The 20,279-nt window shown below is 54.0% G+C and overlaps 1 protein-coding gene across 3 annotated transcripts; it reads left to right on the top strand.

The window, feature by feature from the left end:
• Positions 1-147: 147 nt before the first annotated feature.
• Positions 148-19,226, top strand: MYCBPAP (MYCBP associated protein). Of its 3 annotated transcripts, none has more exons than XM_059148103.1 (19): positions 148-246; positions 6,122-6,249; positions 7,069-7,228; positions 7,367-7,470; positions 8,232-8,415; positions 8,669-8,784; positions 9,533-9,683; positions 10,568-10,683; positions 10,765-10,880; positions 11,311-11,419; positions 13,101-13,290; positions 13,961-14,148; positions 15,112-15,258; positions 15,750-16,175; positions 16,547-16,668; positions 17,257-17,372; positions 17,772-17,908; positions 18,073-18,243; positions 19,052-19,226. In XM_059148103.1, the coding sequence occupies exons 1-19, from the start codon at positions 204-206 to the stop codon at positions 19,151-19,153; spliced, it is 2,826 nt and encodes a 941-aa protein (XP_059004086.1). In that variant the 5' UTR covers positions 148-203; the 3' UTR covers positions 19,154-19,226. The 3 variants fall into 3 exon arrangements, with proteins under 3 accessions (XP_059004086.1, XP_059004087.1, XP_059004085.1); XM_059148102.1 differs by lacking the exon at positions 148-246 and adding an exon at positions 272-478; XM_059148104.1 differs by lacking the exons at positions 148-246; positions 17,772-17,908; positions 19,052-19,226 and adding an exon at positions 269-478 and having other exon boundaries at positions 18,073-18,242.
• Positions 19,227-20,279: the final 1,053 nt, after the last annotated feature.

Here is a 20,279-nt window from a genome sequence, read left to right on the forward strand (position 1 = left end):
GGAGACGCAGAAGGAAAGCCGGAGCCCGGGCCGCCCCTACCCCGCCGTCCTCCCCACCTCCCCCAGTACTGGGTGCCTCGCCCCGCTCCCCCTGGCAGCTGACGTCACGGCGCTCTCCGGCGCCCCTGTGACGTCACGCCCCGCTGGGCTCCTACTCCGCGCGCGGGAGGAGTGGCCCGCGGCGGGCGCGTGGGCGTGGCCGGATGAAAAACATGGCTGCCAAGCAGTCTCCGCCCAAGTTGATCGGTGGGTGCGCGCCCCCGCGCGGGACTCTGGCTGCTATGGACGCGTAGGCGCCCGCTGGCGGGAGGGCGCGCGCGCGCGGGGTCGCTGGGGTGCCGCGCAGCCTCGTTATCCCAGGTCCCCGCGGCGCAGGGCCGCGCTCAGAGCGCGGGCGACACCATGAAGTCTCTAAAGAAGGAGTCCCGCCTAAGAATACCTGCAAACAGATTCTTGGAGGCTGCAGAAGCCATTAAAGGTTGGCGCTGGCTGCCTTGGGAGCTCAGGAGAACCCGACAGGGGCTGGGTTTTTGGATGGGATTCACGACACGGGGCCTGGAGGACGGGGGTGACAACAGGATGGAGGTAAAGATCACGGGGGAATGGGGTACGGAATAAGGCTACCCCATACCTCAGGGATGATGTACAGGGCAGCGCGACCCGCGAAGGGAGGGGGTCCAGTACCCTGGGCCTTGGGGATGGGGACATAGGAACACTGACCGAGGCCTCAGGGATCAACTGCTGGGGAGATGGCTTGGGGCAGGAAGGCATAGGAGACCTCTAGGTCTAACCATATCTTAGGGTGGGACTCAGAAGGCAGGAGCCCTCCACTGGGTGGGGTGCAGAAGAGTCAGGAAAGAGTTTCAGAAGGGCCAGGAACTGGAGTCCTTGGGAAAAGAAGTTCAGGAAAGAATGCAAGAAACATGTGGAGGTGGTGAAACCAACACCTTGGGCGGATTCTTGAGGATGTTCACCTAAGAGACCTGCTGGAAAAACCCAGAAGAAATGACTAACTCGGCCAGTTCTGTTTCCCACCACGTATATCCGTCCTTTCGGGATGGATAACACCTATCCCGGTGGTTTAACCTGGAGCCCATTGCAGACATGACTACTTCTGGCTGCCTCAGCTACCCTCTGGTTGCAGGTGGCAGGGTCCCGGGGTGTCTAACTGCACACTGACCCCCATGGACATGTTCCTATTTGCAGCCCACCCCCTGTTTCCATTTACTGAGGGTCTGCTGTGTGTGGGCACCGTGCTGGGCAGCAGTGGTGTCAGTATCTACTGTGTGACCCCAGCCCACAAGAAACGCAGAGTCTAGTGATGTGGGAGGAGGAACCAGATAAATATGAGTGCTGCAATATTGGGATCCCTAAGTGGTTATGGGGGCTCAGAGTACCTGACCCAGGCCTTAGATGCTAGAATCTGAGGGGAAGGTTTTCTGAAGAAGGTGGCATCTGTGGCTGGCCTCCTTCCTCCCCTCCCCCGCAAAAGGCAGTTTGCTTCTCCAGGCTAGCAGGAGCCGTGTGAGCTAAAGCATGGAACTAGGACATTGGTGGCCAGGGCAGAGGTGGTGGGTGTGGAGTAGAGGGAGGGAGCCAGACAGGGCTGCACAGGTAGGCAGGGGCCAGACCAAGCAAGGGCTTCACTTGCTAAGTCAGAGTCTGGATGTGCTCTTGCAGGCGCTGGGGAGACCCAAAGCCTCAGAGCAGTGGTGAAAAGCTCAGTGGGAGGAGAGGGGGAGGTCTGCCATCAGCAGGGACCCCTGGGAGGCCTGCTTAGTCAGTATGGCTGGCTTTAATCCCTCTTTGTAGTACAAAAGTCCAATTTAGGCTAAGTTGAGATGCTGTTTCATGATATAACTTTCTTAAGATTTAGAGAGGGACAACATGAGTGGGTGGGGGAGGGGCAGAGGAAGAGAAACAGACCCCCCACTAAGCAAGGAGCCCTCTGAGGACATGGGGCTTGATCCCAGAACCCCAAGATCATGACCTGAGCCAAAAGCAGACACGTAACTGGCAGAACCACCCAGGCACCCCTCATGATCTAATTCTTAATAGTGGACAGAGAAAGAAAAGGAGCTGGGACCTTTTCCCAAGGGCAGTCAAGGTCTTTCCTAGCTACTGCCTCCTGCACACCTAGTTTCTGGATCTTATCAGATTTGAACTTTCTGCTGTACACAAATCAAGGAACGATTTATCACTACATAGTTATTTTTAAGAAGGGGAAATGTAATTTGTTAAATAGCCATTTGAGTTGAGAACATGCACCAGGGTGAGGAGGGGGAAAAAAACCTGTTTAGTTTAGCATGCAAGATACCTTTTTTTCCTCCTAAATATCTCAGGGGACGTCGGTAATGTAGTAGGACAATACTTTTATTCCCCCCAGCCCCGATATAATACACTAATCCACAAATATGATCTTATGCTGTATTTCTCCAGGGTCTCTGAATTATAAGCAAAAAGGCAAGCAAATATTGTGACTATAAATCTGTTTAGGGATGCGAGCCCTTTTGCCTTCCAAGTTTGTCCCTGCTTTTGTTACGAAACTGGGAAGATTCCCAGCAGTCCCAGATGCCCCTCCCTGATCAAGGAAAGCTCAGCCCTGGTAGGGACAGCGTCTCCCTTGGTTCCCCCAGTGCAATCTGGGGGAAGTTCTCAAAGACCTTGATCAACACGGAAAAAGGATAACGTCTAGATAACTCAAGAAACAGAAAACTCAAGGCCAGGTTTCTCCTCCAAGGCTTCCCCCGCTTTCCTCCACTCCTACCCTGCCTGAGCACCTTGCTTCCAGCTGCCTGGCCTACCGCCGGCCAAAATGTCCCCCAACTGCCCCGTGCAAGGGGGCTGGTCTTCTACCCCCTCACGGCTGCCAGAATCAAGGGAGAAATGCCAGCTGTGGGGCTCACCAGAACCCCCCCTCAGCTTGGCTTTCCAGACCAAAGAACAGGAAAATAGCTGAGCTTCCTTAGGTTTAGTAGTGAGACACATCCTGACCCTGCCGAGTACCCTCCCTCAGGTCCTGAAATGACCCCCACACAATCATCCTTCCTCCCTGCTCTCCCCCGCTTGCCTCTCCATACTACTGAGCTCCCCCGCCCAGCCCCCAGTCCACCTGGCTTACCCTCATTGGATGAATCACTCTGAAATGCTGCTTTTACCAACGCACCCTCGTGGACCAAACCTCCTTCCTGCCAGTGAGAAGACTAATGCTTCAGCCTTACTTTACCAAGCTGACATGCCTTGATTTTTCTGTCATCCCTAATGGCACCCCCACCTCCCCCAACAAGCCTTCTGTGTTGCCATGCCCCCACATATGCCATGCTCAGCCCTGCCTCCCCCTTTGCTCTGTGACCTCACCTGGAACAGCTCTGTTTGCTGCTCTGCCTGTCCCAAGGTTTCTGGTCCTTCAGGGCCTAAATCAGCCTCTGACCCCTGCACGTGCTCTTCTGGACCTTTCTTTACAGCCCTAACCTGTAGGATCCGCATCCATTTGTTCCTCCTTTGATGTGTAACCAAACACCTGGTCTTTGCCACTAACTCAGGGCCTCATGTGATGCTGGTGTATGTTAGTGTCTGCTGCTGTTTTCAGCTCCTCAAGAGAAGGGGCCCTATCTTCACCTTTTATACCACCGCCTCTGCAGTTCATAGCACAGAGAAATTGCTTGGTAAATATTCTGTAGGGTGAATTGAAGTTTAAGATGTATATATCATTTTTCCAAAGTATTCCTTAACTAGAACATACTGCTCCCTGACTGTATGTTATACCAGAGCTTTGAACTGCATCCAAGATAACCTCAGAAAAACCTCAGAGCAGAGTTTCCCGATTTTGGAAACCTTTAGCAATGTTGAAGGTTTATAAATTTACACATGGTGATTAGACACCCACCAGTGAAAAGCACACATCTGGAGAAATGTAATCCCTTGGGAAGCTGTCGATCCAGCCGAGGTGACAGACGGGAGGAAGCAAGTGTCCTGGAAAACATAAATAATTCCAAAATAGTTATTTATGTGAAGTCTGTTTATTTATGTGCTTAACCCCTACGCCCAGTGTGGGGCTGGAACTCATGACCCCCAGATTGAGAATCACGTGTTCCTCCGACTGAGCCAGCCAGGCGCCCCCAGGTTCCAAAATGTGTATTAAAACCAGCCTGCAACTGCTCCCTGTTGTCTCTTGGACGACCACCAACACAGGTGACTTTGGGGAGAAGGGAGAGAGGAAGTAGAAATTCAAGCCTAAGGGTGCATCTCCCCGTGGGGCAATAGATGGGACCAGAATGTGGGGTTAAGCCCATCTGCCCTGTTTGTGCGCACGCACGTGTGTGTGTGAGTGTGTGTGTGTACGCATGTACACCGAGCCCTGTGTTTTCACTGACAGATACTCCTGGGTGTCTGCTGACCCCGTCGCCGACTCTGACTGATAGGCCCCATTTAGAGTTACGCTGTTGGGATGATTCTGGCTTCGGTGTTTTGGCCACCATGTGGCCACTTCCTACAAAACATTTGACTTGGGTCATCAAAACCCCCGCTTTGATGTTTGAGTGATAATGGCCCCTTGAACATTAGAGCACTCTGAGTAGCAGTGGACAAAACCAAGTTTTGGTTTAAAGTCCCTAAAGGCTGGACTTGGGCTTTCTTTTGCGTATTCTGTGTCAGGCCTTAACCTAAGAACATTCTAAACCAGGGACAGCAGCCAGAGAAACAAAATGCATTTGAAACTGTAAACCCACGTCTGTGGAAGGAAGACAGGGAGGGCGTCCTGGCTGGGGAGCGACTTGCTCTGTCCACGAGTTCTCAGTGCTGCGCTCCTGCCGGCCTGTGCAAGAAAGAGGGTCAGATTTCTCCACTTTCCTCCAGTCCCATGAGCCGCTTTTGTCAAGCCCTTCATGCCCCCCATAGACTCCTAAAGACACCCCCCCATTCCATATTGCATTCCTTATCCATTCCTTGCCATGTTATGACCCTCAGGGTAAAGACCAAAGTCCTTTACACAGCTCACTAAGCTCTGAGCCATGTGGCACCTACTTCCCTCCCCAGGCACAGCTTCCTACCCCCCACCTCGCTGCTCTCCAGCTATTTAAAAAATGTGCTTGGAGTTCCAGATGCCCACTCTCTCTGTTGCCTCTAGGCCTCTCCGTGCTCTTCCCTTTGGAATGCCTATTCCCCAGAGCCTTTCCCGTGTCTAAGCTCCATCATCTTCAGCTCATAGTGTAAACATCACCTCCTCAGGAAGCCCCCCACTGACCTCCCCACTGGGAGGCTGGGGTACCTCCCCGGACACACCCCTAGTGATCCTAGTTCAGGGAACCTGTTTGATGGTCTTGTTTGGGCTTGTGCTCTTGGATGCCCGAGACTCTGCTTTATATCCCCAGAACCTAGCACAATGCCTAGCGAGATGCTTACACAGTATTTATTAAATGAAAGAATGTGAAATAAATGCTCAGGGGTGAAGGTTCTGCTTTGCCCAGAGCATCCGCATTTTAGCCAGTGTCCTAAGAAACCTGACGTCTTCACCTAGAACAACGTGTCAATGCCGCTAATGCGGAGAGCTGGGAAAGCATCTAGTCCTGTTGTCCCAAACTCCTATGCTTCAGAACCACCAAAGGATGGTGGTTTTGTATTTACAAAATACAGTTCCCTTGGCCCTGGCCCCAGGAAGTAGCTAGGAAGCTCTATTAGTAAAACTCTTCAGAAGACCCTCAGACAGACATTTGACAAATATTTGGAAAACATTGATTTAGTCGGGCTTTCTCTTTTTACAAAAAGGAAAACAGAGACCAGGAGAGGCTAGGTGATACACCCAAGGTTGTATAGCTTATAAATGGCACATCCTGGGACGGACTATCTTCCGATCGCAACTCCAGCTCCAAAAGTTCCAGTCACTGTAGCAGGCCAAGGGGGACAGAGAACTTTGAGAAAGTTCTCCAACTTTGAGAGAGAACTCCAAGCCACCTTGGTAGCCTCTGCTCTCTGCCTAGTTGTTGAGCTATGCCTTCTACCATGAACTCTAATGTAGATAGATATTAGCTTTTATATATTAGAATATATATTATATATCTCTATTAGAATATACACAGTACATATATTTATATTTCAGCAGTGGTACCTTTCTGCTTCTTTTTAGAAAAGAAGAGGACAAAGATAGCTGAACAGCCCACACCCCCCATTCAGGAAGAACCTGAGCCTGTCAGCAATGTCCTACAAGGGGATGACATTCTTGCCTTAGCCATTAAGAAGGAAGATCTAAAGAAGGTAAGGATGAAGTCCAGGATCCTTTATTGCAGGAGCATTTCTGGGTCAGTCCGCCTGGTTGGGAACATCAACCGTGCCCACTGTCTCTCCACCATCTCTCCACTCAGAGGGAGTGTCTAATTCCATAGAAAAATCGAACATGGATTCTTTGCACTTTTGCATCTAAAGGAATTTTTTAAAAAGATTTTATTTATTTATTTGACAGAGAAAGACACACAGAGAGAGGGAACACAGGCAGGAGGACTGGGAAAGGGAGAAGCAGAGCAGGGAGCCCAATGCTGAGCTCGATCCCAGGACTCCGGATCATGGCCTGAGCTGAAGGCAGACGCTTAACTACTGAGCTACCCAGGCACCCCCATCTGAAGAAATTTACTATGTGGTTTATTTTAACATTGCTGAGAGTCCTAGAGAACCATAGGGAAATGACATGTTCAGGTGTCTTGCTTCCCACTGAGGCAAGTGCCAGTCACCCCCATTTCATAGAAGGGAAAATGACTCTGAGGAGTACATTGCAGGTGTGGATACAGCTGCTGTTCACCCATGCTTTACCCTGGAAGAGTCGGCCACTTCTCACCTGCACTGTCTGGAGGGTTTAAATGTTACTTTTTCCCTCCCGGACATCACTGAGACTTTAGTCTGTGGCATAGACATTTCCTCGACAGAGCATATGGACAGAGCTGGAACAACAGATTTGTCAGCCTTCAGGAATTCCACCAAAAATTAGGACCGAGGAGATGGGTGGTGTTTTTCTTCCTCCTGATCTCAAGTGGAATTCTCCTGTTTCATTTTATTTTGGTTTTTTGGGTTTTTTTTTTTAAGCAACACATTCCTCGCTTCATTGAGACACAAGATCGACCTGCTGTTACCCAGAAATTTATCATTCGGAAACTCAAGCCCAAGGATCCGAAGAGGAAGGTCTGCCACTTAGTTGCACATCCTGCTACCCCAGATGCAGCCACGAAGCCCCTGGACTACTCTGGTATGGCACAGGCTTGACCCTGGCAGCCTTGGCCTCTGAGTTCATGGGCCCAGCCTTGGGGAGGAAAATGGGTCACCAGCAGAAAGTAACTGCCTTGAAACATTGACATGAGCTAGTCCCTCCCTGCCATCCCCCCAGGCCCAGGCGACAGCTTCCATGGCTGTGACCAGATCCTGCCTCACCACATCCTGGGGAGTCTCCAGGACTTTAAGAGAATTGCCATTGCTCAAGGGAACACCCAGGTTGGTTTGCACAGAGCTATGGGGAGGGGAGCAGTCACTGGAGCCATTCCAGTGGTACCCACCTGGTGGAACCAAGCACGACTTGGGGAATGGGGTTAGACAGTTCCCTCCTGGGCCCTGGAATCTGAAAAGCTCATGACCCTCCCCCTGAAAGAGTGAAGCCCCCTTAGACTGGCTTCAGCTGAAGTCAGCAGTTCACCATAAGGATACAGAGGTGCCTCAAGGAACCCCAAAGCCAGAGTGTGCGGGGCTCCAGTTAGAACCCAGAGAGGCATCGGGGCTCGGTATTCCTGTTCCTCCGCGCACCACTGGCTTTATTAGCCCTTCGCCAAAGCCTGGCCTGCTCGCCTCTTTGGTGCACACGGTGGAGGAGGGCAGCTTCTCACAGCTCCTGTGACTGCGCGTCAGTCTGTCTGTCTGTCTGACTTGAGCTTTGCTGGCTTTCGGCTCCTTTGCTTCCTTGGCTCCAGGCAAAACACCTCTGCCGGGTCAGGTGCTAAGAGGCCTGGGGTCATATAAAAATGGCTCTGTTGCCCTGCCCATAAAGGTGTCAGTTAGCATCAGTTGTGAGGGGACAGAGAGACTGAGAGTTGCTATGTCAGGGTCCAGAAGAGGAGGGACTCTGAGCGGAGGGGGAGGATGGCAGGGGGTGAGGCCTGGAGAAGTCTCTACTCTCGCCACCGCCCCCCCTCCGATCCGGCCACCACCACCCCACCAACGCCTGCTTCTTACCCTTTGCATGCTCTCCCTGTACTTTTCAGCTGGCTGAGCTGATCCCCACCCCACCGGCTCTGGTGACACTCATGTTGGCGAAAGAAGAGCCAAAGGAGAAAGCCCCCAGAGAAAAGAAGGCACATCCCTGGGCCCCACCTCCTCAGCATAACTTTCTCAGAAACTGGCAGCGCCACATCGCCTTGCGGAAGAAGCAGCAGGAAGCCCTCAGCGGTGAGCACAGTGGACAGGGTTCCCTCCAGGCCTCGGCCACCACCAAGGCTCCGCTGCTGTGTTTTCCTGTGGCTCCACCTGGCTGAAGCCTGGATGCAGCCTGATCACGTTGTGTCCTCCACCCCCTCCACCCCCAAGTGCTTCTTGCTTTTAGTGGGTCCCGAAATCAGCCCAGCCTGGGGCTGACGGAGCAGGGCTACGCTCCTGTTCTGACCTGAGGGAGGAGCTGCATTCTTGGCTCTCTCCTTTCCAGAACACTTGAAGAAGCCAGTGAGCGAGCTGCTGATGCACACTGGGGAGACCTACAGACGGATCCAGGAGGAACGGGAGCTCATTGACCGAATACTTCCAACACAGCATGATGGGAAGGTAAGGACAGAGTTCCCAGGTGCTCTGTGAGGAAGGGGGTTCTGGATCCAAGGATGGCTGCCTCAGGTTGCACAATTAGGAACAAGAAAATTGGGGCACCTGGTGGCTCAGTCGTCAAGCGTCTGCCTTCAGCTCAGGTCATGATCTCAGGGTCCTGGGATTGAGCCCGGCATCGGGTTCCCTGCACGGCAGGAGGCCTGCTTCTCCCTCTCCCACTCCCCCTGCTTATGTTCCCTCTTTTGCTGTGTCTCTCTCTGCCAAATAAATAAATAAAATCTTTAAAAAAAAAAAAAGGAAAAAGAAAATATGCTCATTGCAAGGCATTTTGAAGCTCTTAAGGCCTTTACTGTTACAAGGCTTTCAGGGGCCTGACTAGTGAGGTTACTCAGCCTGTGGTGGTCTGAGGTAGTCAGTTTGAGGGAAAAGATAGCATGGTATTGGGATATTAGAATAGTCTAATATCAGTGTTCTCCTAAAAGCCGAGGCTCCAGCTTTCAGGGGACCTGGGGCACCGTCCTCTGCCGTGTTTTGTCAGTTCAGTGCCTCTATGGGCCTGTGCCATCCGTCTGGGGCTACAGAAGAGCACAGTGGGTGCTTCTATCCTGCTCTCAGCAGCAGGGAATCCCCCCTAGGGAGAGTATCTGAGGTCTGTGGCACTCTTGTCCCGCTGGGCACCCCCCACCCCCGCCTCCACCAGCCTCTTTCCAAAGTGCCCAGGTGCTGTGACTCCCCTGTCCTTCCTTGCCAGACCTGTGAGGAGACCAGTGGGTTCTGGAGTCGCCTGGAATACCTGGGAGATGAATTGACGGGTCTGGTGATGACAAAGACAAAAGCTCAGCGTGGCCTCCTGGAACCCATCACTCACGTCAGGAAGCCCCAGTGCATCCAGGCAGAGATGGGTGAGGAGCGGGCTGGAGACGCGACGGCAGCTTGTGGCTGGCCTAGGAGGGGGAATGGCATGGCTCCGGATGAGAATGGCCTGGGATGGAGCCCATAACCCCTGGAGGTCCAGCCCCCTGCAGTAAGACAGTGATGGAAGGGGGAGGGGGGCAAGTGGGAGCAGGAGCTGTGGGACCGCTCTTTCCACGTGGCCACCATGGCTCGTAGTCATCGAGCTCCTGAAACATGGCTGGCATGGACTCAGGTGTGCTGTAAGAACTGCACACTGGGTTTCGAAGATTAGTACTAAAACATATACTTTATTAATCATTTTTATATTGATTACATGTTGAAATGATACTATTCTCGATCTTGGGTTAAACTGTATTAATGAAGTGAATTTCACCTGTTTCTTTTCACCTTTCCCAGTGTGGCATCTCGGGAATTTCCCGTGACATTAGTGGCTTGCTTTTGTGGTTTGCATGCTATTTCTCTGCTGGGCTCGGGCCCCAGCTGAGTTGGGTCTGCGAACTCCAGTGGGTTTCTGAAGCCCTCTCGTCCTCAGTTTCCCCACCTGTAAAGTACTATGGGAGTGTTCAGTGGGACCGGGTGTGCAGTAGGAAGTTTTGGCTGGCTGTTAAATACTTAGTCAGATGTGGCTGATGTTGTGATTATAATCCAAAGGTTTGCAGGGTTCTGAGCTGGTCGTGCAGGAGTCCTGCACAGGGCTGCTGAGGCAGTAGGGATGGGCGGGAGGACCGGAGTCAAGCCTCACAGGGAAGCTATACTTTCCTCTTTCCCAGAAGCGGTGCTGGGGTGGGTGCTTGTGGTGCCCCTCATTAGTGGGTGGGGAAGAGACCCCAGCAGCCGACTGTGCTGAGGGCCCCTGGCCCCGCCGCTCTAGGATTGCCGGACTGGAAGGAGGCTGGATATCGCTACACCTGGGATCGGAGTCTGTTTCTGATCTACCGACGCACAGAGCTGCGGAAGCTCATGGCAGAGCTGGGTTTCAGCCAGCAGGTACGCCTTTGGGCAGTCCCAAGCCCCTCGTGATGCGCCTGTCTTCGGTCTGCTAACCTTCCCTTTCTTGGTCTCTCTGAGGATATTGACGGCCTGGAGGTGGTGGGCCAAGGGCAGCCGTTCACCACTGTGAAGGTGGAAGACTTCAGAGTATTTGACAGGAACCAGGAAAGCTCCTCAGAAGACACAGTGCCCTTGTGAGTCGGCCTGGGCCCCAGGGAGAGGGGTCGGGGAGAGTGGCTTCCCCCGGCGCCTGCAGTATAAAGGCAGACTTCCCACTCCGAAATCCAGGTGCCTCCATCCCCGCCTCTCTCTGGGCCCCTCCCAACACCTGTTCCAGCTTTTTCTGTGACCATCTGCTCCCTCCCAGCAACCAGCCCCTAACGGGCATTTCCCTGCCATTCCTTTGCTGGTAAATGCCGTGCGTGCTGCATGGCCATGCGCGAAGAGTCTCTGTGTGTCCCAGCAGCACCTGCCTGTAGGGATAGAGCGGGACGAGGCCCGAGTGGAGCTGAGGGTACTTCATCAGAGGGCAGAGCCCAGCACCTGTCCAGGCCATTTCCCTGGTTGCCACAGGGCAAGACTGGGGTAGCCTCTGGGGAAGTAAGCCCTTGGTCTTTCTTACAGAGACTTGGCCAGTTATCCTGATGTGGTCCCCATGCCTATTCTTGGCCCTTCTCTGCTGTTCTGTGGGAAGCCAGCTTGCTGGATCAGAGGCAGTAACCCACAGGACAAGGTAAAATGGATTCCACCCTCGCCCACCTGCTGCAAGGGCCTCCCTCGGGTGCAGTCCCAGGGTGACTGTGGCAGTCACAAGCAGCCTGGACAGTCACCTCTTTGCATTTATCTGGTCATACATTTAGCATGTCTGAAAATGGTAACAGGAGTGCTAACTTGCACCAGAATAAAATCACGAGGCTGAAAAGAGACTGTCACAAGCCACCCAGTTTGTACCCAGCCCCCAAGCATGTAAATAAGCAAACTTCAAACAGGTATGGCTTTGGGGCACCTGGGTGGTTCAGATGGTTAAGTGTCTGCCTTCGGCTCAGGTCATGATCTCCAGGTCCTGGGATCGAACCCCACAACAGGATCCTAGCTCAGTGGGGAGTCTGCTTCTCCCTCTGCCCGTCTTGTGCTCTCTCTCTCTCAAATGAATAAATAAAATCTTTTTTTAAAAAACCAAACAGGTATGGCTTCAAGAAGGTTCTAAAATATTCTTCAAAGGCGCCTGAGTGGCTCATTTGGTTAAGTATCCAACTCTTGTTTTCGGCTCAGGTCATGATCTCAGGGTCATGAGATTGAGCCCCATATCGGCTTCCATGCTGGCCGTGAAGCCTACTTAAGATTCTGTCTCTCCGGGGCGGCTGTGTGGCTCAGTGGGTTAAGCTGCTGCCTTCAGCTCAGGTCATGATCTCAGGGTCCTGGGATCGAGTCCCGCATCGGGCTCTCTGCTCAGCAGGGAGCCTGCTTCTCTCTCTCTCTCTCAATCTCTCTCTCTCTGACTGCCTCTCTATCTACTTGTGATCTCTCTCTGTCAAATAAATAAATAAAATCTTTAAAAAAAAAAAAAAAGAACCTCATTCCTTAAAAAATAAAAAAAAAAAGATTCTGTCTCTCCTGGGTGCCTGGGTGGCTCAGTCAATTAAGCGTCTGCCTTGGGCTCAGGTCATGATCCCAGGGTTCTGGGATTGAGTCCCCCGTTGGGCTCACGGTTCAGTGGGGAGTCTGCTTCTTCCTCTCCCTATGTTCCTTCCCCTGCTCATGCCCTCTGTCTCTTTCTCTCTCAAATAAATAGTCCTTTTTTTTTTTTTAAGATTTTATTTATTTGAGAGAGACAGCAAGAGAGGGAACACAAGCAGGAGGAGTGGGAGAGGAAGAAGCAGGCTTCCCGCTGAGCAGGGAGCCTGACATGGCTCGATCCCAGAACCCTGGGATCATGACCTGAGCCCAAGGCAGATGCTTAACCAACTGAGCCACCCAGGTGCCCCTAAATAAAGTCTTAAAAAAACCAAAAAATAAAAAACTAAAAAAAGATCCTCTCCTTCTTTCTCTGCCCTCCCCCCACCCCGCCCTGCCCACCCCACCCCCACCCCTGCTTGCAGGCAAGCCCAGCTCTCTCTCGCTTTCTCTCTTAAAAAAACAAAAACAAACAAACAAAAAAACTTCAGCTCTAAGGAGCAGAACTGCTCATCAGATACACAATCTGTTTTCTCTCCCCTGCTTGCTGTGGATGGCAGCCTCAGAGACAACCGCTACTGGAGGACAATGCTTGCACTCAGAGCGCCCAGGCCCTGGAGCACTGGGACATGGGACTTTCAATGCCAAACCCAGAAAAGCTGCTTTCAGACCAGGATGAATTGGTCACCGGAGGCCAGAGCCTCCCTGAGAGGCATTTCTCTTACCTCCTCCTTCCCTAGAAGCATGTTGGAATTGCTGTCCGCTTGACCTTCGAAACTCTAGAAGGAGAGAAGACATCTTCGGAGCTGACCGTGGTCAATAATGGCACAGTGGCTATTTGGTATGACTGGCGGCGGCGGTCCCAGCCGGACTCTTTCCAAGGCCTGAAGAGAAACAGGATGCAGCGGTTTTACTTTAACAATCGAGAAGGTACCTGGCTGCTTCACTCCCTGCCTCCTGTCCTCTAAGCAGCCATGGTCAGGCTAATGCTCCTGCAAGGTTGAGCCGCTCTCCCCTGCCTATTCCCTCCCATTTCTTTTGTGAATTATGTCCTCTCCCAGCTGTTCATGTCTGGGGGGGGGTTGGTCGAACTCTTGAGAACACAGAGCAGTGAGTCACCAGGGAGCAAAAATTTTCTAGGGGTTCAGTTACCTAATTGCTCGGGCCTGAGGCTAGGACCATCTCCCCCACCATCCCTGTTTGCCTGGGACTTTCCAGTTTTCACACATAAAGTCCAAAGTCCCACATCCCAGGAGAACCCTCATTTCTGGGCAAACCAGGATGGTCTGTCACCCTGCCTGGGGCTCAGTTAACTGTATGTGCATAGGCATAGGGCTCAGTTAACTGCATATGTATAGGCTTAGAGCTCAGTTGACTATATATGCATAGGCTTAGGGCTCAGTTAACTGTATATGTATAGGCTTAGGGCTCAGTTAACTGTATATGCATAGGCTTAGGGCTCAGTTGACTGTATATGCATAGGCTTAGGGCTCAGTTGACTGTATATGCATAGGCTTGGGGCTCAGTTAACTGTATACATGCAGGCTTCGGGCCCAGCTAGCTCCTCTGTGGTGAAAACCTCTGTCTCCGTCCCTCTCAGGTGTGATTCTGCCTGGAGAAACGAAAACCTTTACCTTCTTCTTCAAGTCTTTGCATGCTGGGATCTTCAGGGAATATTGGGAGTTTGGAACCCACCCCACCCTACTAGGAGGGGCTACCCTGCAGGTCAATCTCTATGCAGTCTCCCTGACCCAGGACATTTTTAGGGAAGAAAGGAAGTTACTAAAGGTAAGAGACCCAGGACCTTGGCCCCGTGGACACCAGAGAGGTTCCCCTGGACTTCTTGGTGCTGCCTTTGGGAATCCCCTTTCTCCCAGCCCCAGAGATGAATGTTTCACAGACAAACAGCTGGTTTTGCTCAACACACACTCCCCAGGGCTTTGTGATGTAAAAGGCGGGTGGCACAGAGAGTGGGAACAGTTTTCTGCCCCATCCTGCCTGGAGGCCCCCAGAACTGCTAGAAATACCTTTTGTGTTTGTTCACGTTGTCTGACACTATCTATCCCCTGGGGTCAGATTTAACTGGCAAACCTTTAAAACTAGAGAGAACCCCCTAACTGGTGGGGCTGACCCCGAGAGAGAGAGTGTGGGCTCAGGGGTGGGCACTGGGCCCCAGGTCCGCTCCAGAGCTGGCCAGCTGGGACAGTGCTTCCAGATGCTCTGTAGAAAGCAGCCTGGTTCCTACTGTGGCCGCTGGATACGAGCCAACTCCGGTAGCTGGGGCTCAGCCCACCGGAGCACAGGTGATATGGACAAGTGCCACGTCTGCTTTATTTGCTGACAGTAGGCCCCCTCTCTCTCAGGAGGAGCCCCTCTACTGTTCCCGTGGCACCCAACAGGGTGGTCAAGCCACGCTCGCAACAGGGCCCAAACCGTGTGACCCCCTGCCCCTTGCCCTTCTTCCTAACCTGGGGAAAATGCTGACTCGGTGACCTCTGGCCCCATGAGGGAGCGACATCTCCTGGACTGCTCCCCCCCTACAGCCTATCAGATATCTGGAGATACCCAAGGATTTTGAGTCTGGGAACAGGAGTGTGTGTGTGAGAGAGAGAGACAGACAGACAGACAGATGGTGGCAGGAGCTCAACCCCTAGGAAGGCACAAAGTCCTAAGGGCTCTGGCTCCCCTCAAGGGGGCAACACGGGTTTCAAAAGGCTGAGCTGCCATCTTGTCTCCCCTTCCTGTCCCCAGCACAAGCTGGCTGCCCACGAAGCAGTCACCATCGTGGAGAGTGTGCTGCAGGAGCTGCTGAGTGGGATCCTGACCCCGGAACGCGCACAATCCCCTGTCGATGCCTATCTCACGGAGGAGGACTTATTCCACCATAGGAATCCTCGGGTACAGTGCTGGCCCCTGCACCCTCACACCACCACCACCACCACCCCTGCAACCCTGGGCCTATTCTGAGCATCAGCCATGAGTAACTCACTTTCTCCTCCCAGCAGCCGGGGGCTGGGGGGGGGTACAATTTAGGTCCCCGCTTTACAGTGAGGAAACTGAGGCCCAGGGCGGTATTAAGTCATTTGCCCAAGATTACTTAGCAGGTAAGTGGATGCTTGACCAGAATAGAGCTTCACAGACTCCTTCATTCAAACCCCATCTTGCTTGGAAATGCAAATACAAAAAAAGCTGTAAGTCGGAGATACTCAGGCAAAAGGGAAGTGAGGAGCTGCTCTGGCCACAGAGGCTCCTGTGGGCTTCTTCCCTGTAGCCTCCATCCGTACTCTGGGGGTGGGAGTCGGGGAGGGGAAACGGGGGAGGCTCCCCGGGACTCTGGGGACCCCTCCCCACCATCTCCCCGTTACGTGGCTTTACTTCCTTCGCTGCAGCTGCATTACCAGCACCAAGTGGTGCAAAGCCTGCACAGCCTGTGGCGCCAGTACTTGGTGGTGCCCCCCAAGGCCGAGGAGGCCCAGCCCGGCGAGGAGGAGCACCTCAGCCCCAGGGCCCAGCCGGCTGTGCCCCTGCCAGCCGCCTTGGAGAAGCCCCCCCTGAACAGGGAGCCTTCAGCACACTTGAAGGGCCCAATCTCCGAATCCCAGCCATCCCGGCAGGAGAATGAGGCCCGGAGGGACTCCCGGGATGCTTTGGGCTCCCAGAAGCCCGGAACCAGGGCCCGGGCTGCTCAACGGAAGAGCATTATGGAGGAGATCCTGGTGGGAGAGAGCCCAGACCTGAGGAACACAAAGAGCCCCAGGGAACCAGATGGCTTTTCCCCGCCTGAGTGGAACCTCTGCCTGGAGGATTTCAGAAAGGTTCTTGCCTAACTCTGCAGGGGTGGGTGGGGTTGCGGTCCCAGGCTGGGTGCCAGGGCACGGAGGGAGGACCCCAGCAGGCACCCAGGCCCCCATGGGCAAAGAGACCCTTCTGAGGGCCCAGGGGAAGCAGTCTCTTGGGTCATCTCTTTTGGTCTTGGGTGCCTAAGCCGCTCTGGTGCAGTGAGGGGGGCTCCCTCTCTGACCCAAACAGAGGGTTCATGGGTACATGGTTCCAGGGGAGTCCCCTCTCCGCGGCTGCACCTGCTCCTGGCCGTCTGTCCTCACAGCACCAGCTCTGTCACTAGAGGACGCAGGGACCCCGGTGTCCCATGCAGGACAGTTGCCCATGGTACCTATGACCCTGCCAGGCAGTGATGGCACTCCCGGAAGAGAACCAGAAGGAAGATGGCCTCATTCGGCTTAACAAAGCAGCCCTGGAGTTGTGCCAGGAGCAGAGGCCTCTGCAATCTGACTTCCTGCACCAGATGTGGTAAGTGTACCCCCCACCCAGCCGACCCTGCCTCCCCACTGTGGCCTCTAACCCCATCTAGCCTGTGGTTCTGGGCATGCCCCTCGAGCCCAGGTGCAGAAAGGTGCTGCAGACGTTCCCCGCTCTGCCACCTGCCACAGCAGCACCCCCCCAGCCACCTGCAGTTAGAGCTGAGCAAGTGCCCAGTCTCTCTCCCGTCCTCTCGCTCAGTTCCCTCTCAGTGAGCAGAGGAATGGGCCAAGGAGGAACCAGAGGGCAGTGAGGAGAGGGGCACAGCAAGGGCACAGAAAGCCTTGCTTCTCCTGCGGAACTTGCTTGGCTATGGATGGGTGCCTTCAGTGGGGCCTGTTGGGCTGGGCCCAAGCGTAGCCAGGGTCTTAAGCTAACTGTCTCCTGGGCCACTCTTCCCTGGCTACTGCCTGAGGGAAGCCAGATCCCTACCTGAGCGCTGGCACAGGTGCTGGTGAGGCTGCCAGCCCCCTCCACGGTGGCCCCTAGCACCCGTTTTAGAAGGGAAGGACCCACGCCTCCACACGTTCAAGGGCAAATGAGGGGTGATGGCTTGGTCCAGTATGCCTTGCTCTCTAGTTTGCAGCTGTGGCGGGATGTGATCGATGGCCTGGTGAGCCATTCCCTGTGGCTGAGGGCTCTGCTGGGCCTGCCTGAGAAGGAGACCATCTATTTGGACATCCCGGAAGAGCAAGGTCAGACTGCAGCCATGCACTGCCTAGCCTTGCCCCCTTGCACGCCCATCTCGTGGGATCTCCGTCAGGTTGATCCTTGGAGTTGGCCCCATTAAACCCTCCTGTCTACTGCCAGGATTTGTGACATAGAAGTGACCTGAGTGACCACCTTTGTCCAGTCCCCTGGTTTTACAGGTGGAGTCCCAGAGAGGTTGAATGACTTGCCCATGCCATAAATGGAGCGGTGGGGGAGCTGGGACTGGAACCAGGCCTCCCACCCCTGCCGTGCAGCTCATGCGCCTGGACTGGGGGCTCTGCTCCTTCCTGGGGGAACAAGGGCTGAGGATCCTTGGCTTTTCCAACCCTGCCTGTGGGGTCCGTGAGGCCAGGTCACACTGTCTTCCACTCACCCTCCCTTAGATCGAAAGTCTCCTGGCACAGAAGGGAAAATGACTACCACGAAATTTGGGAAGGAGGACCGAAAAGGCGCAGCCCAGGAAAGGAAGCAGCTGGGAATCAAAGAGGACAGAAAAGCAGCCAAGTTGCCAGGGAAAGAGGCATGCGGGGACATAGGGTGGGCCCCCAGTGGGGCTGGGGCGGCATCAGAGGAGCTGTGACAGGCAGGGCACTCAGTCTAGCATGACGCCTTGGCTCTTGAGAAAGCCCTGGGCCTCCCCTGGGGACTCATGCAGTCCTCGTGTGTCTCTGTCTCTCCAAGCAGGACCGTGCAAACAGCAAGAAGCACAAGGCGAAGGATGACAAGAAACTGATGAAATCGTCAAGTCGGGACAGGCTTTTCTTGGAAGACGCTGTCCCTGACAGCACGACCCCTTCCCAGGAACCCATAGATCCCCTGGTCATGGAGAAGTACACCAAGAGGCTACACACGGAGGTGAGGGCCTGAGCCCTGCGGCCAGACCTCCCCTCGCTCACACCCACTCTGCGGACCTTCCTCCCCTCCCTCATCCATCCCGCTTATTCCACGAACAGTCAACCCTAGTGTGTCCTGCTGGAAGGTGGAAGCAGAGCTGCCCTCATGAAGGGCATCCCGGTGTGCAAGACAGGCCTCGTGCATAAGCGACACGCCCCGTGTGTTGGGTGGCAAGCACTCTGGAAGAGCGAGGGATAACCCAGGCTGGGGGTTAGGGAAGGCCTGGGTGGGGGTGGGGGGGCTTCACTGAGAAGGTGACATGGAGCAGACTTGAAGGGAGGTGTGGGGTGGCCCTGTGGCCATCGAGGAAGAGTGCCCTGGGCAGAGGGGGCAGCTGTCTTCAATGAAGAATCCGCCTGCCCAGGCTCAATGTGCTCCAGCCCCATAGGAGGACACCGTCTTAGAAACATTTCAGTCTGAGGGTCTGTGATCTTACCAGAAGGAAAGCTGGCCTCTGGGTGGCCAAGGTGGAGCTGGCTCACCATGGGCAGGGTAAATGGGTACTGCTCCCTAGAATTACCCCTTTCACCACTCCAGGCTCTTGTGCCCCCATATGTCCCAAGGGCAGGATTACTTCCCCAGATGGTTTGAAAAATAAAACGATCTGCCAAAACAAAAGTTCTGTAGAAACTCTGCAAGTGTGGTTTTACCCTTTTGCGGCTCGACATCCTGGTGTAGACCCCTCTGCCCGCATCGTGTGCTGGGTGCTGGCTTGTGGGGTGCCTTCCCAAAGCGAACCTCTGCCTGTGATTTCACTCCGTTCTTCCAGGTCTACGGGCTGCTGGACACCCTAGTGACTGACCTGATGGTCCTGGCTGACGAGCTCAGACCCGTAAAGGATGTCGAGGAGACTTTGCGTCTTTGCACCTGACTCATGTGCCCCAGGGGCCTTCTGGGAAACTGGTTCGCAAACAAATCAATAAAGAACCTTCATGTTCCCACCACTTCCTTTAGGCCTTCACGTCTTGGACATTAGATCTTTTTTTTTTTTTTTTAATTTTTTAAAATTTATTTATTTGACAGAGAGAGAGCACAAGTAGGCAGAGAGGCAGGCAGAGAGAGAGAGAGGAGGAAGCAGGCTCCCTGCTGAACAGAGAGCCCGATGTGGGACTCGATCCCAGGACCCTGAGATCATGACCTGAGCTGAAGGCAGCGGCTTAAGCCACTGAGCCACCCAGGTGCCCTGGACGTTAGATCTTGATGAAAGCAGCTCACGGCCAGGGTCCCTTGTGTCCCACCTGCCTCGGATTCCCCTCCTCCTAGTTCCCGGAGCCATCCAACAGGAGGAAGGAGAGACACACCTGGAAGGTGATGTGTGGGATAATGAGCGGAAGAGCAGGCTGGTACCAGGATAAGGAATGAATCATGTGACAACACAGAGAGCATCAGCCCTGGAAATCCTTGCCTCTGACCTTACTTGGCTCACACTTTTGGAGTTACGCTTCCTGGAACCAGGTCTTCCCCAAGTGTCCTCACCCAGCATGACAAGCGTGAGACCAGGAGAATTAGACCCCATGGGGCCTGGCTCCTTGAGATCCTCCCACTTCCACTGGGTCAAGGGCCAGGTCCCAGTCTCTGGGGACCATGCTCATCACACTGTAGGACCCTAGAGGCCAGATCCCCATGTCCTCGGCAGCCTGTCTCATCCCCTCCTCATGGCAGGCCATTTGGCCCCCCTGGAACCACTTTTTGCCTGAAAAACAGCCTCTGACATTATGCTTACCCTCTTGTTCAGAGACATGGGAAGGGGACAAGAGGTGGTTCCTGGAAAGGAAAGGCAGCTTTCAGCTCAGACTCAGTTCCCAAATGGCCTTCAGTTGAGTGGACTCAGGCTGCCAGAGTTCAGAGAGCAACTTGGCTAATGTGGGGCTCAGGGCCTTAAGTGCTGGTGGGGCAGAGGTGTAGGCGGGAGATGGAGAGGTGGCCGCAGCCTCCCACCAGCTTGGTTTTGCATTTGGCTGGATTTTGCATTTGGCGCTTCTGATAAAAACCTCACA

The sequence above is a fragment of the Mustela lutreola genome, chromosome 15 (genome assembly GCF_030435805.1).
Source record: "Mustela lutreola isolate mMusLut2 chromosome 15, mMusLut2.pri, whole genome shotgun sequence".
In the NCBI taxonomy this organism is placed as follows: Eukaryota; Metazoa; Chordata; class Mammalia; order Carnivora; family Mustelidae; genus Mustela; species Mustela lutreola.

Coding starts and splice junctions, on each gene's coding strand:
- MYCBPAP (XM_059148102.1), top strand. CDS start 403: ATGAAGTCTCTAAAGAAGGAGTCCCGCCTAAGAATACCTGCAAACAGA. Junction 7,229..7,366: donor GAAGCCCCTGGACTACTCTG/GTATGGCACAGG, acceptor CCATCCCCCCAG/GCCCAGGCGACAGCTTCCAT. Junction 7,471..8,231: donor TTGCTCAAGGGAACACCCAG/GTTGGTTTGCAC, acceptor TGTACTTTTCAG/CTGGCTGAGCTGATCCCCAC.